We start from the raw sequence: 15,662 nt of genomic DNA, 5'->3' as shown, positions 1-15,662 counted from the left end.
TGACACTGGGAAAAATTGAGGGCAGGAGGAGAAGGGGGTGACAGAGGATGAGATGATTGGATGGCACCATCGACTCAAAGGACATGAGTTTGAGTAAACTCTGGGAGATAGTGAAGGACAGGGAGGCCTGGCGTGACGCAGTCCATGGGGTTGCAAAGAGTCAGACACAACTTAGCAACTGAACAACAACATGGTGTTAGTTGCTCAGTTGTGTCCGACTCTTTGCAATTCCATCGACTGCAGCCCACCAAGCTCCTTTGTCCATGGGATTCTCCAGGCAAGAATACTGGAGTGGGTTGCCATTTCCTTCTCCAGGGGATCTTCCCGATCCAGGGATTGAATCCGGGTCTCCAGCACTGCAGGCAGATTCTTGACTGTTTGTGCCACCAGGGAAGTCCTTAACAACAACATGGCACTTACTAAAACTTCTACTTAAAATTCTCTGACAGAGGCCATAAGGTTCTCAAACCCAAACTACTACTCAGCCTTTTACAAGCGGTTTGCTGCCCTCCATCCTTGAGGGCGGCAGTGCTGGCTCACGCATCCCACACCCAGTGCACAGCTTTCACGCGCTGGGTGTTCAAAAGAATGAGTAAACTGAAGCGCATCGACAGATGTTAAAAACAGAGCGGGAGACTGACTATGTTATCAGAAGCATCAGGCGATACAGTTCCCTAAAGCTGAAAAGCAACACCAGAAGTCAGAAGTCAGAGTGTATGTGCACTCTGACTATACTTAACCTTTAATACATGGCCTCTTTACCATTAAAAAAAATAACCATCACAGAATCTCATTTATGATAGCCTTTTTAACTCCCTAAGGCTGTCAGTTCATCATGCTCTAAGATTAGGCCCTCTGGTCTTCCATTTTTCTTTCCTCTAGTTGTTTCATTCCTCTGTGAATCATTAGGTAGAAACTTACACGTTTAGAACTGAGAGAATAAAGATCTTTACAACTGTCTTTGCCTGTAAAGAATATCTAATTTTAGTTTAAAAGATACATTTCAAAGAGAAGAAGCACTATTTAAATAATGCCAGCAAATCAACAGGTGGGACAAGTCAGGTATCTGTTATTATCACCTAGTTTTAAATATCCACCAAAACACACACACACTGAGAAAAACTACTTTAAATGTTCTGCTACCATGAATCAAAGAATTTCTGAGAACATGGAAAACAGCGCACTCCAGCAAAGCTGCTACTGCTTGTGGGCGAGGGGGTGGTGGTGGAGCATAAAAACTGTTTACAAATTCCCTGAGGCATTTTATTCTTCCAAAACAGCATAAGCAGTAAATAACCTTCTAGATAAATGTAAACTGCCTGAAAGTGTTATAAAATGCTAAAACTTCTATCCTAAGACTGCAACATTTAAGTTCAAGATAGATAATAGTTGTACCAGAGGGAAATAAAAGTAAAAAAATATTCGGCCTCAAAAAAGTAGTTGTGCTGGAGAAAGCAAAGATGGGAGACCAGTCACTCTCTCAACGTTCACTTAGCATTTATTTATAAATACACACTTATTTAGCATCTATGCCAGGCCATGTGCTAAATTCTGGGGAAAAGAGTAATGAGCAAAACATATACAGACTCTTGTTCTCCCTTAGAAACTAACATAAAGGAGAAATCCAACAGAAAAAGAACACACGCATCAATATGTTGAACCCAAGGACGTCCTGGGTGGCCCAGAGGTTAGGAACCCAGCTGCCAATGCAGGGGACATGACCCTGGGCTTGGTACGATTACAGGTGCCATGGGGCAACTGAGCCCACGCGCCAGAGCCCACGCTCGGCGACAACAGAAGCCACAGCAATGAGAAGCCAGCTTGCTGCAACCAGAGAAACCTGCTCGCCGCAACTAGAAAAGCCTGCTTGCTGTGACTATAGAGAAAGCCTGCATGCAGCAACCAAGATCTAGGGCAGACAAAAAATAAACTAAAATTTTTTAAAAGTATGTGGAACTAAACATCCCTGTTTATAAAGCTACTCAGTAGTAATAAAAGTTAATAGCTGTTCTTTAAATAAACAACTAAGTGACTACCATGGTCAATTGTAATGCCAATCACAGAAGCATGTGAGTTCTGACCCTTGAGACTTCACAGCGCAGGTGCTTATACATATACAAATAATTCTGATATAAGAAATAATGTAATAAAAAAACTGTATGGCTGGAGAGGGTGTGGAGAAAGGGAACCCTCCTACACTGTTGGTGGGAATGCAAACTAGTACAGCCACTGGAGAACAGTGTGGAGATTCCTTAAAATATTGCAAATAGAACTACCTTATGACCCAGCAATCCCACTGCTGGGCATACACACCTAGGAAACCAGAACTGAAAGAGACACATGGACCCCAATGTTCATCGCAGCACTGTTTATAATAGCCAGGACATGGAAACAACCTAGATGTCCATCAGCAGATGAATGGATAAGAAAGCTGTGGTACATATACACAATGGAGTATTACTCAGCCGTTAAAAAGAATTCATTTGAATCAGTTCTGATGAGATGGATGAAACTGGAGCCAATTATACAGAGTGAAGTAAGCCAGAAAGAAAAACACCAATACAGTATACTAACACATATATATGGAATTTAGGAAGATGGCAATGACGACCCTGTATGCAAGACAGGAAAAAAGACACAGATGTGTATAACGGACTTTTGGACTCAGAGGGAGAGGGAGAGGGTGGGATGATTTGGGAGAATGGGAATTCTAACATGTATACTATCATGTAAGAATTGAATCGCCAGTCCATGTCTGACGTAGGGTGCAGCATGCTTGGGGCTGGTGCATGGGGATGACCCAGAGAGATGTTGTGGGGAGGGAGGTGGGAGGGGGGGTCATGTTTGGGAACACATGTAAGAATTGAAGATTTTAAAATTTAAAAAATAAATAAATAAATAAATAAAAATTAAAATTAAAATAAAATAAAAATTAAAATAAAAAATAAAAAAACTGTATGACTTTCTAAGGAAGTACTGAGGATAAGACAACTTTATCTACTAGGGGATTCGAGTCAGGCAAGGTGTCACATCAATAACCTGAGTCTTAAAAAATTAAAAGGAGTTTGCCAGGCAAAGAATTTCAGATGAGGAGAAAACTACAGTAGGTAAAGTCACAGCTCAGGGTACAGAACAGAGAATGGAAAATGGGGCTGGGTAACAGTTTATTTAGGGGTCAGTTCATGAAGACTCCTGTAGATCACAATGGTATATTTATACAATTTCAACAGTTACCATGGAAAGTTTGTTGTTGTTTAGTCGCTAAGTCGTGTCCGATTCTTTGCAACCTCATGGACTGTAGCCCACCAGGCTCCTCTGTCCATGGGATTTTCCAGGCAACAATACTGGAGTGGGCTGTCCTTTCCTCCTCCAGGGAGAGAACTCACGTCTCCTGCATTGGTAGGCGGGTCCTTCTTGCCACTGAGCCACCATGGAAGCCCATGGTAAGTTTGGACCTTGGTAAATTAATAACAAGGACCTTGTTAGAATAATTTTTAAAATTGATAGTCCTAAAATTAGGTCTGTAGTATAGAAAAATAACTGATAGCAGTGTGACTTTAAAAGTGTAAAGGACCAGAGCAAAAAGACCTGTTTTTAAAGGCTATTACAACAGACCAGGGTAGAGATGATAAAAACCAATAGTGAGAAGGGAGAAAAAGGAATCACAGAATAAGCATCTTGATGGACTGACGATCTAAGTGTCTTGATGGAGGTAAAGGAGAAAGAGTGATGATGGCATTATTCAAGGTAGGCGACAGACAAGAATTGCCATGTATGGAGAGGGTATATAATGAACTACACTTTAGATAAGCTGAATCTTGTATTTTTATCTGTAGGATAAAGTAAACTCCTTCCCATTCCACAATAACAACTATTCACTCAACAGTTTTTTTTTTGAAGTGCGTACCATGTACCAGATACCATTACAAATGCTGGAAATACAGCAAAATCCCTGTCCATGGAGCTTACATTTTACTTTAGCCTCCTCTTATGATACAGTGATAGAACACTATTCTACAGTAAAAGAACAGCGAGGAAAATAGGGCAAGGCTGAAAATATGAGCATATAATAGATAATCCATGTGATTTCTTCAAAGTGAAGCTTCAAGGTAAACGTTTTAAATTCAAATTGCAATTGAAAAAGAAAAGTGGTCTTTTTTTGGTAATGAATAAGCACCTGACAATTTTCATGTTTGATATGTTTTGATTTTCATGTATCAGTTTTGCTTACACAGAAACATACGTGGCTAATTTTCTTAAAAGGGTGTGTGTGTGTGTTCAGTCTTATCTGACTCTTTGCAACCCCATGGACTATAGCCTGCCAGGCTCCTCTGTCCATGGAATTCTCCAGGTAAGAATACTGGAGTGGGTTGCCATTTCCTCCTCCAGGGGATCTTCCTGACCCAGGGCACCGAGGGCACCAAGGGATGGATCCCATGTCTCCTAGTAGCTCTTGCATCGGCAGGCAGATTCTTTACCATTGAGCCACCTGGGAAGCTAGCTACACTAACCCAATAACACTAGGAGGTATGCTCTTTGGGAAAGTACTAAAAATTAAAAGGCTACCACGTCATACAAACTGAGCATGGTTCAAACTGCTTCAAAAATTGTTAGTATTCTTCTCTAAACTCTAGTTTCTTTTCTACTTGTCCATGAGAAGCAGCTTTGCTAAAACAAAGTTGACTGTGACCTCTGATTATGAAATATTTAATTGTAAGATAATATTTTATTCAAAGTACTACACAGGTATTTCTGCCTATATGTTAATCTTTTAAATCTCTCAAACAGGCTGCTGCTGCTGCTAAGTCGCTTCAGTTGTGTCTGACTCTGTGCGACCCCATAGACGGCAGCCCACCACACTCCCCCATCCCCAGGATTCTCCAGGCAAGAACACTGGAGTGGGTTGCCATTTCCTTCTCCAACTTCAATTCCTTGACAAACATTTCATTTTCTACTATTTTCAATGAGATTAGTGAATACATCCCATACCTAAGTTATCTGTTCTTTGTTACACCACCTTTTGTCAACTTCCCATCACTCTCAGGACCTCTGAGTTCCCCTAAGGTTACTACTACTAACTTTCTTATCTTTTACTGTATCACTGGTCACTGCCTGCACCAATGATTCCTTACAAAAGCAGAAAAGACCTTTAGGGGCCTTCTGAAAATTTGTGAGGACATTTTTGGTTGTCACAGTGAGTGGGATAGGAGGGAGGGTATTTGATGGATGGGGACTATTGATCCTAGCAGTCCTAAAATGTATGAGACATCACTGGACAACAAACTGTCTGGATCCCTTAAGGCTTCAAAAGACTCCCCTGGACACTGAGTAGGTGAAAAGCCTGCGTATGACCATCTTAGTCTAGGACTTTACTACATAGAACATTTGTGTTAGTTAAGACTGAATTTTCCAGAAGTGCAGCTATCATGTAGATTGAGGAAAGATTCCACTTTGTAACCAAAAATTGTTCACAACTTGGGAGAAATTAGTTTGTTGATGACAATGGCACTTACGGTATCTGACTGCCAATGTAGTACATCTGAAATTAGCCTGCACTTTTGCCATCAAACTCACAGTGATTTCTGTGGCCTGGTGCAATATGCCAGCAACTGATCAGTACTTCACTGTGTCTTCTAATGTAATCATACTTGAGCACTTACATATTTATATAGCAGACATGTCATTTTCTAATAAAATACTTATTGTACCTTTATGCTTCAACTAGAGCAGTAGACTGCTTTTAAAAATTATCTTTATGGGTATTTTTTATTGACTATAAATCTTTAGGATATTACAGGAGACTTTCATATTTGTTATAAAAAGGGGACACTTGGGGTGGAAAGGTTTAGAATCACTGGCCTACACATTAGCTTCCATGTGCCTGGACTACTGAAGAGGTCTCCTGACTGACAGCTTAGATTCTCTACACTGCCTTTTCCAAAGTATCTACAGATGTTAAATTTAAAAAAAAAAAATCACCAATATTATTTCTATCTTCAAAATACCACAGGGTTCCAATTGCCTTGCAAATCAGTCCAGGACTGAGATTTTTACAATTCTCCATAAAGAGATGAGCTCTACCCAACCTAATATCTTATCTGCTTTATATCGCAGACAGAACACTCCATTCTGAAAGGCTTATTTCTGGGAACTGTAATCAATATTTTGTAATAACCTATAAGGGGAAAGAATCTAAATATATATATATATATCTGTATGAGTATATATACATATATTTATTTATCTGAATCACTTTGCTATATACCTGAAACCAGCACAACACTGTAAATCAACTACAATTTTCTTTTTAAAGTTGAATAATGAAAAGAAGAGAAAGAAAGAAAGCCTTATTTCTAAGGATTCAGCAAGTCACAGTAGAGTGCTAGGGGACTTCCCTGATGGTCCAGTGGCTAAGAGTTCATGCTCCCAATGTAGGGGACCCTGGTTCAATGCCTGGTCAGGGAACTAGATCCCTCATGCCACAACTAAGAGTCTGTTCGTTGCAACTAAAACCCAGCACAGCCAAATAAATAAATAATAAAGAGCATTAGGATTTAAAACCCTAGGTCTGCCACTTATTAGGTGAAGTATCCTGGATGAGTTACCACTTTCTGAGTCTCTGTCTCCTCATTCAAGTGACACCTGAAAAGGACCTTGCTCACAGGGTTGCGGTGTGGAATGAATCAGACACAGCAAGAACTCAAAGAGTCTGCTACTTCAAACCTTTATCTGTTTTGTTCATTTACTCATTCCAAGGTTGATACCTGGTAGGTATCCAGCAGTGGTCAAGAAATGTCTGTTGAATGAAAGCATATTGCTTTCTGAAACCTTTCCAGCCCATCTGACTCTGTTCCAGGAATTTATCAGTTAATCAGATAAGAGTAAGTTGAGTGTTCCTTCGTGCATGCTAAGTTGCTTCACTCTTTGCGACCCCATGGACTGTAGCCTGCCAGGCTCCTCTGTCCATGGGATTCTCCAGGCAAGAATACTGGAGTGGGTTGCCATGCGCTCCTGCAGGGGATCTTCCCAACCTAAGGATCTAACTGGTCTCTAGCGTCCTCTGCATTGGCAGATGGGTTCTTTACCACTAGCGCCACCTGGGAAGCCGCACAAATTGAGTGTTTACTAGAAGAAAAGGGCTTCCCTCAATTGGTAAAGAATCCCTCGGTTAGTAAAGAATCTGCCTGCAATGCAGGAGGCCCGGGTTCAATTCCTGGGTCGGGAAGATCCTCTGGAGAAGGAAATGGCAACCCACTCCACTATTCTTGCCTAGAGAATCCCATGGACAGAGAAGCCTGGCAGGCTACAGCCCATGGGATTGCAAGAGTCGGACACAACTTACTGACTAAACCACCACCACAGAAGAAAATACCCAGTCTCTGCTCTTAAGAAACAAAAAAACTCTGGAAAATGACAGGGCAACATAAAAGATGTCACAAGACTGTGTATGACTAATCAACAGTAAGGACATTAAGTGCAGTGTATCTAAGGGCAAGACGCATTACTGTGGGTGGAATCAGGATGGAATGTGATGTGAATAAGAGATATAAGAGCCAAGTTTCCAGATTTTTCTCCAATTAATCCATTCTTCTCAAACACAGCCTGAGAGAACTTTACAGCAGCCTAAACCTGTCTCTCCCCTAAAGCTCATCAAAATGGTACCAATGTCTCAGCATTCGCCTGCCTGTTTATGTGTTACTTACCAGAAGTTTCCATGTCCTGATCCCCACCATAGGAGGAGAGCATAGATCAATAAGGTAGCCACTAACTACATGTGGCAACTGAGTACATGAAATGTGTCTAAACTGAAAGATCCTGTTAGTGTAAATTTCACTGGATTTCAGACTTGGTACCAAAAAAAAAAAAAAAAAGGTGAAACATCTCATTAATAATGTTTATTTGATTTCACGTCAAGACATCACTGTGGACATACAGGATTAAATAAAAACACACTTAAAATTAAATCCACCTACTAATTTTTCACTTTTTAATATGGCTATGAAAAATCCGTATATAATGGGCTTCCCTTGAAGCTCAGTCAGTACAGAATCCGCCCGCAATGCAGGAGACCTGGGTTCTATTCCTAGGTCGGGAAGATCCCCTGGAGAAGGAAATGGCAACCCACTCCAGTATTCTTACCTGGAGAATCCCATGGACAGAGGAGCCTGGCAGGTTACAGTCCATGGGGTCGCAAGAGTCGGACAAGACTTAGAGACTTAACTACTACGGAAAATCTTAAGAACACATATGCGGCGGACTTCCCAGGTAGTCCAGTGGCTGAGAATCTGAGCTCCCAATGCAGGGGACACAGGTTCCAGTCCCTGGTCGGGGGACTAGACCTCGAGTTCACACGCTGCAACTAAAACCCCGCGCGCCTCAACGTGCCACAACTAAGACCGGACCAACCAAAACAAAAAAGAACAGAAACACATGTGGCTTGCAGTATGTTGATACCGGACAGTTTCTTTTCCCAGCTCTACAATTCAGCCTGAAGAGACCCCTTGCTATGAGTCCTGTGGTCCCTGAGCTACGACTCTGTAGGTACTACTGCTGGCATCTGAAACTTTTTCATCCTCACTGAGCTTGCTGCTACTCAGTCTTCAGATCTTAGCTTCACACCGACGGTTACACCGCCCTCTCATAGAAGCCTCCCCTGGCTTCTCCCCTTCTCACCCTCGAGCCCCGACAGACTGGCCTGGGGTCTCCCCTCCTAGGTGATGGGAGCATCCATCCCACAGCTCGTTATCACACAGCAACTGCTTGCCTGGTGCTGGTCCGTCTCCCCGACAAGAGGGGAAGCTCCGTGAGGGACCAGAGAGTCTCCCAACACGCCTACTCGAAGGCGCGGGGCACAGAGCAGCACGAACGCTGAATGAACGAGGGGTAGGTCAGAGTGAATGAACACCCGGCCGACCCCCGTCCGGAGGTAAAGGGGCGCAGAGGGGCGCGGGCAGGGCCTGCGGGGCTCAGGGGGGCGCCACTGGGCGGGCCCGGGCAGCTCGGAGGGGCAGGACGGCGGCAGCGCCGGCTAAGACTCACCAGCCCGCGGTCGAGGTCGGCGTCCGACGGCTGGGCGGGGGGCTGCGAGGACCCGGCATAGCGCAGCCCTTCTCCGGCGGGCGCGACGCCGACCCGGGCAGCCATGGCGGCGCGGTTCGGGATCCTCGGAGCACCGCGGTGCCTACGGGGCGGCCGCAGGGACAAACTAGTGAGGCCGGGACGCGCTCGCGGGTTTCACCTACGCCACGCCCGCCTCGCCGATGGAGGCCGCGGCCCCAGGGCATCTCGTTCACACCCAGCTTGTGCCATCAAGTCGTTCGTTTCCCATTTGCAGACCTAAAGCCCGCATCGAGACTCCGGGGGCAAAGCCCGAGGAGCTTCCTCCCCGCATCCTTACAATCTGATGTTATATCTGGTGTTGAGCCACACGAGGAGACATCCGGAGATCTCAGTGCAGTGACTGAAGTTCCCCGAAAGTCCCTAAGACCCACAGCATACTCGTCCCCCTACACACACACCCCAACTACTGATCATACTTCTGTTTAAAACCACAATTCTCCCATCCACGAGGGCAATCGAAGTGACCATCTGCTTATTCCACCCCTTCCCCCTGTAGGACTGGCTATATTTAAGGTGAAATTACAAAGAAACTTGTTTTATCTTCCACCCTACAAATGGTTTTGCGCTAACTTGAATATAGAGAGACCCACTTTGTTATTGTCCATCCTAAAGGAAATCAGTCCTGAGTGTTCATTGGAAGGACTGATGCTGAAGCTGAAACTCCAATACTTTGGCCACCTGATGTGAAGAGCTGACTCATTTGAAAAGACCCTGATACCCGGAAAGATTGAAGGCATGAGAAGGGGAGGACAGAGGATGAGATGGTTGGATGGCATCACTGACTCAATGGACATGAGTTTGGGTAAACTCCAGGAGTTGGTGATGGACAGGGAGGCCTAGTGTGCTGCAGTCCATGGGATCGCAAAGAGCTGGACATGACTGAGTAACTGAACTGAACTGAGAGTGTGGGCCATAGCAGAGGGTGAGTGAGACTGTGAAATGTGTGGTTAGTTTTTACAGCCTGGTTAATTTCATATGTTGATGAGTGGGAGGATTATTCCAACTATTTTTGAGAAGGGGTGGAGATTTCTAGGATTTGGGTCACCACCCACTCCTTGGTCTTGTAACAGTGCCTTGGAACTGTTTCACTTGCTGATTGAGGATCAAGGTCTAGTCTTGTCTGCCATCTTGGTCTCAAGTGATTCTAATCTGTTTATGTTGCGTCCTTGGGCTATATCATTCTTTGAAAAGTTGTGCCCTGCCCCCTTCCCTCCTGTTACACAGCTACATTCAGTAGACTTTTGTCTACTAAAAAAGATATACAGTGTGAAAGTTGCCAGTTAAGTTTCACCTGGGACAAAATGAGAACTGCAGCCTGGGAGACATTACCTCAGATAGCTCTGAGAGACTGCTCTGAAGAGGTAGTGGAGGAAGGTCAGTATATATGATTTTGGTGAAGGGGGAGCTCAGTGCAATCAAGCACCTAACTTTCAAAGGTTTTCTGCTAGTCAGGAGGAACTGATGTCACCATGAAAGGATTTAGTGCTTTTCTAGATATGAAGAGATGCAAGGATTGAGATCATGAAATTTAGTTCCTGGAAACATCTATCTAAAGACCTGTCCCACCAGTTCTCCTGGAGCACAAAGTGCCTCTTTCTCCACCCTTAACTGCCTTTGGGGCATGTTGACAGTCAAGAGCTGCAGCACAGGGTTCAATCTCAGAGGGTTCATTAGAGAGGCAGATGCTGAATATCTTGGCAAGAGTGAATTGGTAATTGACACTTTCTTAAAGAAAAGCAGATATAGGCAATTTATCTTAGATATATCTCAGTGAAAAAAGGTTTTCAACATTTTTTGTTTAAAAAGATTTTGGCAAAAAAAAAAAAAAAAATTAACCTCTGTGTGCCTCAGTTTCTCATCAGTAAGTGAAAGTCACTCAGTAGTGTCAGATTCCTTGTGACCCCATGGACTGTATAGTCCTGAATTCTCCAGTCCAGAATACTGGAGTGGGTAGCCTATTCCTTCTCCAGCAGATCTTCCTGACTCAGGAATTGAACCAGGGTCTCCCCGCATTGCAGATGGATTCTTTACCAGCTGAACAACTAAAGTGAGGGGTAATAATAGCACCTCCTGTATGAGGATTAAATGAATTGACTTTTGTAAAGCTTTTAGAACTGTGCTGGATACCGAGTTAAATTCTATAAGTATTAACTACTATTTTGCTTATATTACCTCTTTCATCTGTTTGCTTCCTTGTATATTTTCTTCTTGCTTCCCAGCCCCAACTGTTATGGGAAGGGAAGGGGGCAAAGCACAATGTTTAAAAGAATGATACAGCCTAAGAATAGGACATAAACTGATTATAACCAAATAGGTCCAGGATAGCAAACTAGCTGACTTCCACTAGACCTTGCGCCTCAAGGGTTCTGAATAAAGGCACTTGAGCCTACCAGTCAGACAGAGGGGCTGAAGAAGGAAATGGCAACCCACTCCAATGTTCTTGCCTGGAGAATCCCATAGACAGAGGACCCTGGAGGGCTAGAGTCCATGGGGTCACAGTCAAATAAAACTGAGCACAGCACAGCACAGGCAGGGGAGCAGAATTCCCTGAGTCAGGACATTATGTATGATTATAATAACAAAACAGGAAAGAAAAAAAGTTAAAGTCAAAGTAACAGATCTAGCATGGAAGAATCAAAATTGACTCTTTTTGTTACAGATAGATTACCAATGTAGAAGAAATTAAAGGCAGAAATCAGAGGACTCTCATTCAAATAAAAGACTTTGGCTCTAAAAAAAAAGAAGGAAAAGAAAAAAAGACTTTGACCCTGCGGATAAATATAGAGTACATGAATAGACATAGACACAGTGGATCTAGTGTATGTCTGTGGTAGTAGTAACATAATAGCCCCTCCTGTGTGAGGATTAAATAAACTGACTTTTGTAAAACTCTTAGAACAATGTCATATATCTAGTAAGTTCTAGAAAGACCCAGGCAGGAGTTGGAGAAGTTAGTGCTCAAGTTGGCCATGGAAGGGTGACTACAAGTTTTCTGGATAGATAAGAAGGAGGCAGGCTTGTGGGCATGAGACAAGGAAAGCATTGTATATGAACAGTCCTGAAAGTCATTCAGTTTGGCTAAACTTAAAGTACTTTGGCCACCTCGTTCGAAGAGTTGACTCATTGGAAAAGCCTCTGATGCTGGGAGGGAATGGGGGCAGGAGGAGAAGGGGACGACAGAGGATGAGATGGCTGGATGGCATCACCGACTCCTCGATGCACATGAGTCTGGGTGAGCTCCAGGAGTTGGTGATGGACAGGGAGGCCCGGCGTGCTGCAATTCATGGGGTCGCAAAGAGTCGGACACGACTGAGCGACTGAACTGAACTGAACTGAAAAGTGTGAAAAAGACAAAGTTGGGTAAGGGTAGACAGATAACCAGACAAAGACCAGATATGGAGCAGCTTTGTTTATTAAGCAAAGGCATTTAGATTTTATTTTACAGGTGAAGGCAAGACATCAAAAAATGTCAAATGTGGCAGTGATATGATCAGATTCTGGTAATGATGTGGGGTCAATGGACTAAAACTAAAAGGAGATCAACAAGAGAGTTATTTCAGTGGCCTGAGTAAGAGTAAGAGATGCTGCGACCTAAACTAGGGTGCTGGCAGACACATGGCAAGAAGTGTGGTGACCTTCAGTGCTTTCCTCCCACGTTCAATCCATCTCAGCCCCACCAAACAAGGACCCGAGGACTGACTCTGCTCCCTGCTCTCAAGAGTGGACCCACCACTCTGGGCATGATGCTTGTTCATGGGTGGGAACACAGTCCTTCTGGGACATAGGGATTATTGGTGAGGTTTACTGGTTGCTTCAGGGAAAGCAGTTTCTTCCTATTCAGGTGAACATAGACACAGTAGCATGAAGCCCTAATTGTGGTTGACAGTGGGCTGACAACCATGAGCTGGGGTGACCATGTAATTTATCATCCCAAACTAGGTCACATCTGAATGAAAGACCATGCTATAAATAGTTGTGTTAGGACAATAGATGTAAGTGGGAGTGTCCGGGCCTACCGGGACATATCGTGCCCTGATCATTAGAAGGCTAGCCTGAGGATGCGCCAGACGCCATTGAAAGCTACAAGGAGGTTAAAAAGAAACCAAGTCCTTAATCAAACTTCACTTGAAGTTTGTTCCATCTCTGAAATTTATAGTTTTGAAGTAAAATTATCTTTACTTTACTTTCTCTTTAATTTTGTACTTTAAAATGGAAGCATTTAAAGAGGACAAAGAACAGTATAATGAGACCACACATCCCCTAAGTCCAGATTACACAATTGTCAAGATTCTGCCACAATACTCTTCTCTATTTTCCTTTTCTGGATGGAGTATTTTAAAGCAAATTAACATACCATTTCATTTCACTCTGAATATTTTAGTATATGTTTCTGCTAAATATAGACATTTTCTAACATCACACCATTGTGACATCCAACAAAAATTAATAACATTTTTTGTCATCTAGTTCATATCCAAATTTCTCACAGTGTTACAAAAAAATGTTTAAATAGCTGATTTGTTGATATCTGGCTCCAAACAAAGCCCACACACAGCAGCTGATTTTTGTGTCGTGTTAGCGTCACAGACTGTGTGGATCACAATAAACTGTGGAAAATTCTGAAAGAGATGGGAATACCAGACCACCTGACCTGCCTCTTGAGAAATCTGTATGCAGGTCAGGAAGCAACAGTCAGAAGTGGACATGGAACAACAGACTGGTTCCAGATACGAAAAGGAGTATGTCAAGGCTGTATATTGTCACCCTGCTTATTTAACTTATATGCAGAGTACATCATGAGAAACGCTGGACTGGAAGAAACACAAGCTGGAATCAAGATTGCTGGGAGAAATATCGATAACCTCAGCTATGCAGATGACACCACCCTTATGGCAGAAAGTGAAGAGGAACTAAAAAGCCTGTTGATGAAAGTGAAAGAGGAGAGTGAAAAAGTTGGCTTAAGGCTCAACATTCAGAAAACTAAGATCATGGCATCTGGTCCCATCACTTCATGGCAAATAGATGGGGAAACAGTGGAAACAGAGGCTGACTTTATTTTTCTGGGATCCAAAATCACTGCGGATGGTGATTGCAGCCATGAAATTAAAAGACACTTACTCCTTGGAAGGAAAGTTATGACCAACCTAGACAGCATATTAAAAAGCAGAGACATTTCTTTGCCAACAAAGGTCCGTCTAGTCAAGGCTATGGTTTTTCCAGTAGTCACGTATAGATGTGAGAATTGGACTATAAAGAAAGCTGAGTGCTGAAGAATTGATGCTTTTGAGCTGTGGTGTTGGAGAAGACTCTTGAGAGTCCCTTGGACTGCAAGGAGATCCAACCAGTTCATCCTAAAGGAGATCAGTCCTGGGTGTTCATTGGAAGGACTGATGTTGAAGCTGAAACTCCAGTACTTTGGCCACTCGATGTGAAGAGCTGACTCGTTGAAAAGACCCTGATGCTGGGAAAGATTGAGGGCAGGAGGAGAAGGGGACAACAGAGGATGAGATGGTTGGATGGCATCACCAACTCGATGGACATGGGTTTGGGTGGACTCTGGGAGTTGGTGATGGACAGTGAGGCCTGGCATGCTGCAGTTCATGGGGTCGCATGGAGTCAGACACGACTGAGTGACTGAACTGAATCACAAACATCCCTTTCCCCACATTTTTTCATACCGCTTGCTGTCAAGTGTCAACTTTGTGTGCCTAGTGCAGTGAAGGCAAACAAACCAAACTGTCAGAGTTTGGAGCAGAGAATGGTTTATGACAAGGGCCAGGAAAGGACTACAGATGGCTGTACTCGAAAAACCTGAACTCCCCGATAGTCTTGGGGGAAGAGGTTTGATAGGCAAAATGGGGGGGTGGGCTGCAGTGTGAGACTTTCTTCTGATTAGTTGGTGGTGATGTAACAGGGTGGTGTTCTAGGAATCATTGGATAGGGGCCTTAGTTTCCCTAGAAGAACTCAAAGATATTGTTGTATGTATCCCTTGAGGAAGAACTAGGATTCTGGCTTATCACTGCTCTGTTGCTTTTCTACTTTTCCCGTGTTTCTGTGTTTGTGCTCAGTCGCTCAATAGTGTCTGACTCTTTGTGACCCCATGGACTGTAGCCCGCCAGCCTCCTCCGTCCATGGGATTTTCCAGGCAAGAATAGTGGAGTGGGTTTCCAGTTCCTGGTCAAGGGGATCTTCCTGACCCAAGGATTGAATCTGTGTCTCTTGCATCTCCTGCATTGCCAAGCAGATTCTCTACCACTAGAACCACAAGGGAAGCCCATTTGTTTCTGTGTTCCTTTGTTACCAAACCAAACTTGGATCCCCTCACCAATCTTCTGACACTGGGTTGTGGTGAGGGAAAGTGCTGGTGTTTATTGTAAGACATCAGACAAGGAGCACAGGCAGCTAATGCTCAAAAAACCTGAACTCCCCAGTGGGAGAAGAGCTGGAAGTCAGGGAGAGTGGGGTTATGAAAGCCAAGACAATTTCAAAAGGGCTGAAATAATGAGAAATGCCACGTACCCCCAGATAACAGAAAAAATGT

At 43.5% G+C, this 15,662-nt stretch overlaps 1 protein-coding gene across 3 annotated transcripts in view; it reads right to left on the bottom strand.

The window, feature by feature from the left end:
- Nucleotides 1–9,166, bottom strand: part of DNAJC15 (DnaJ heat shock protein family (Hsp40) member C15) — an 80,026-nt gene extending 70,860 nt beyond the window's left edge. For 2 of the 3 annotated variants that reach the window (XR_009595179.1, XM_027973531.2), the window contains exon 1: nt 9,040–9,166. Coding sequence is in view for 2 of the 3 variants with exons in the window: in XM_027973531.2 (XP_027829332.2) it covers nt 9,040–9,144 (105 nt within the window). In the remaining variant the exon portion in view is untranslated. Of the gene's footprint in view, nt 1–8,673; nt 8,943–9,039 lie in introns of those variants that run through there. The other variant, XM_060394296.1, reaches the window with a different exon arrangement.
- Between the last annotated feature and the right edge of the window lie 6,496 nt (nt 9,167–15,662).

The sequence above is a fragment of the Ovis aries genome, chromosome 10 (genome assembly GCF_016772045.2).
Source record: "Ovis aries strain OAR_USU_Benz2616 breed Rambouillet chromosome 10, ARS-UI_Ramb_v3.0, whole genome shotgun sequence".
NCBI classification, from domain to species: domain Eukaryota; kingdom Metazoa; phylum Chordata; class Mammalia; order Artiodactyla; family Bovidae; genus Ovis; species Ovis aries.
This window is presented reverse-complemented; position numbering and strand designations above follow the sequence as displayed.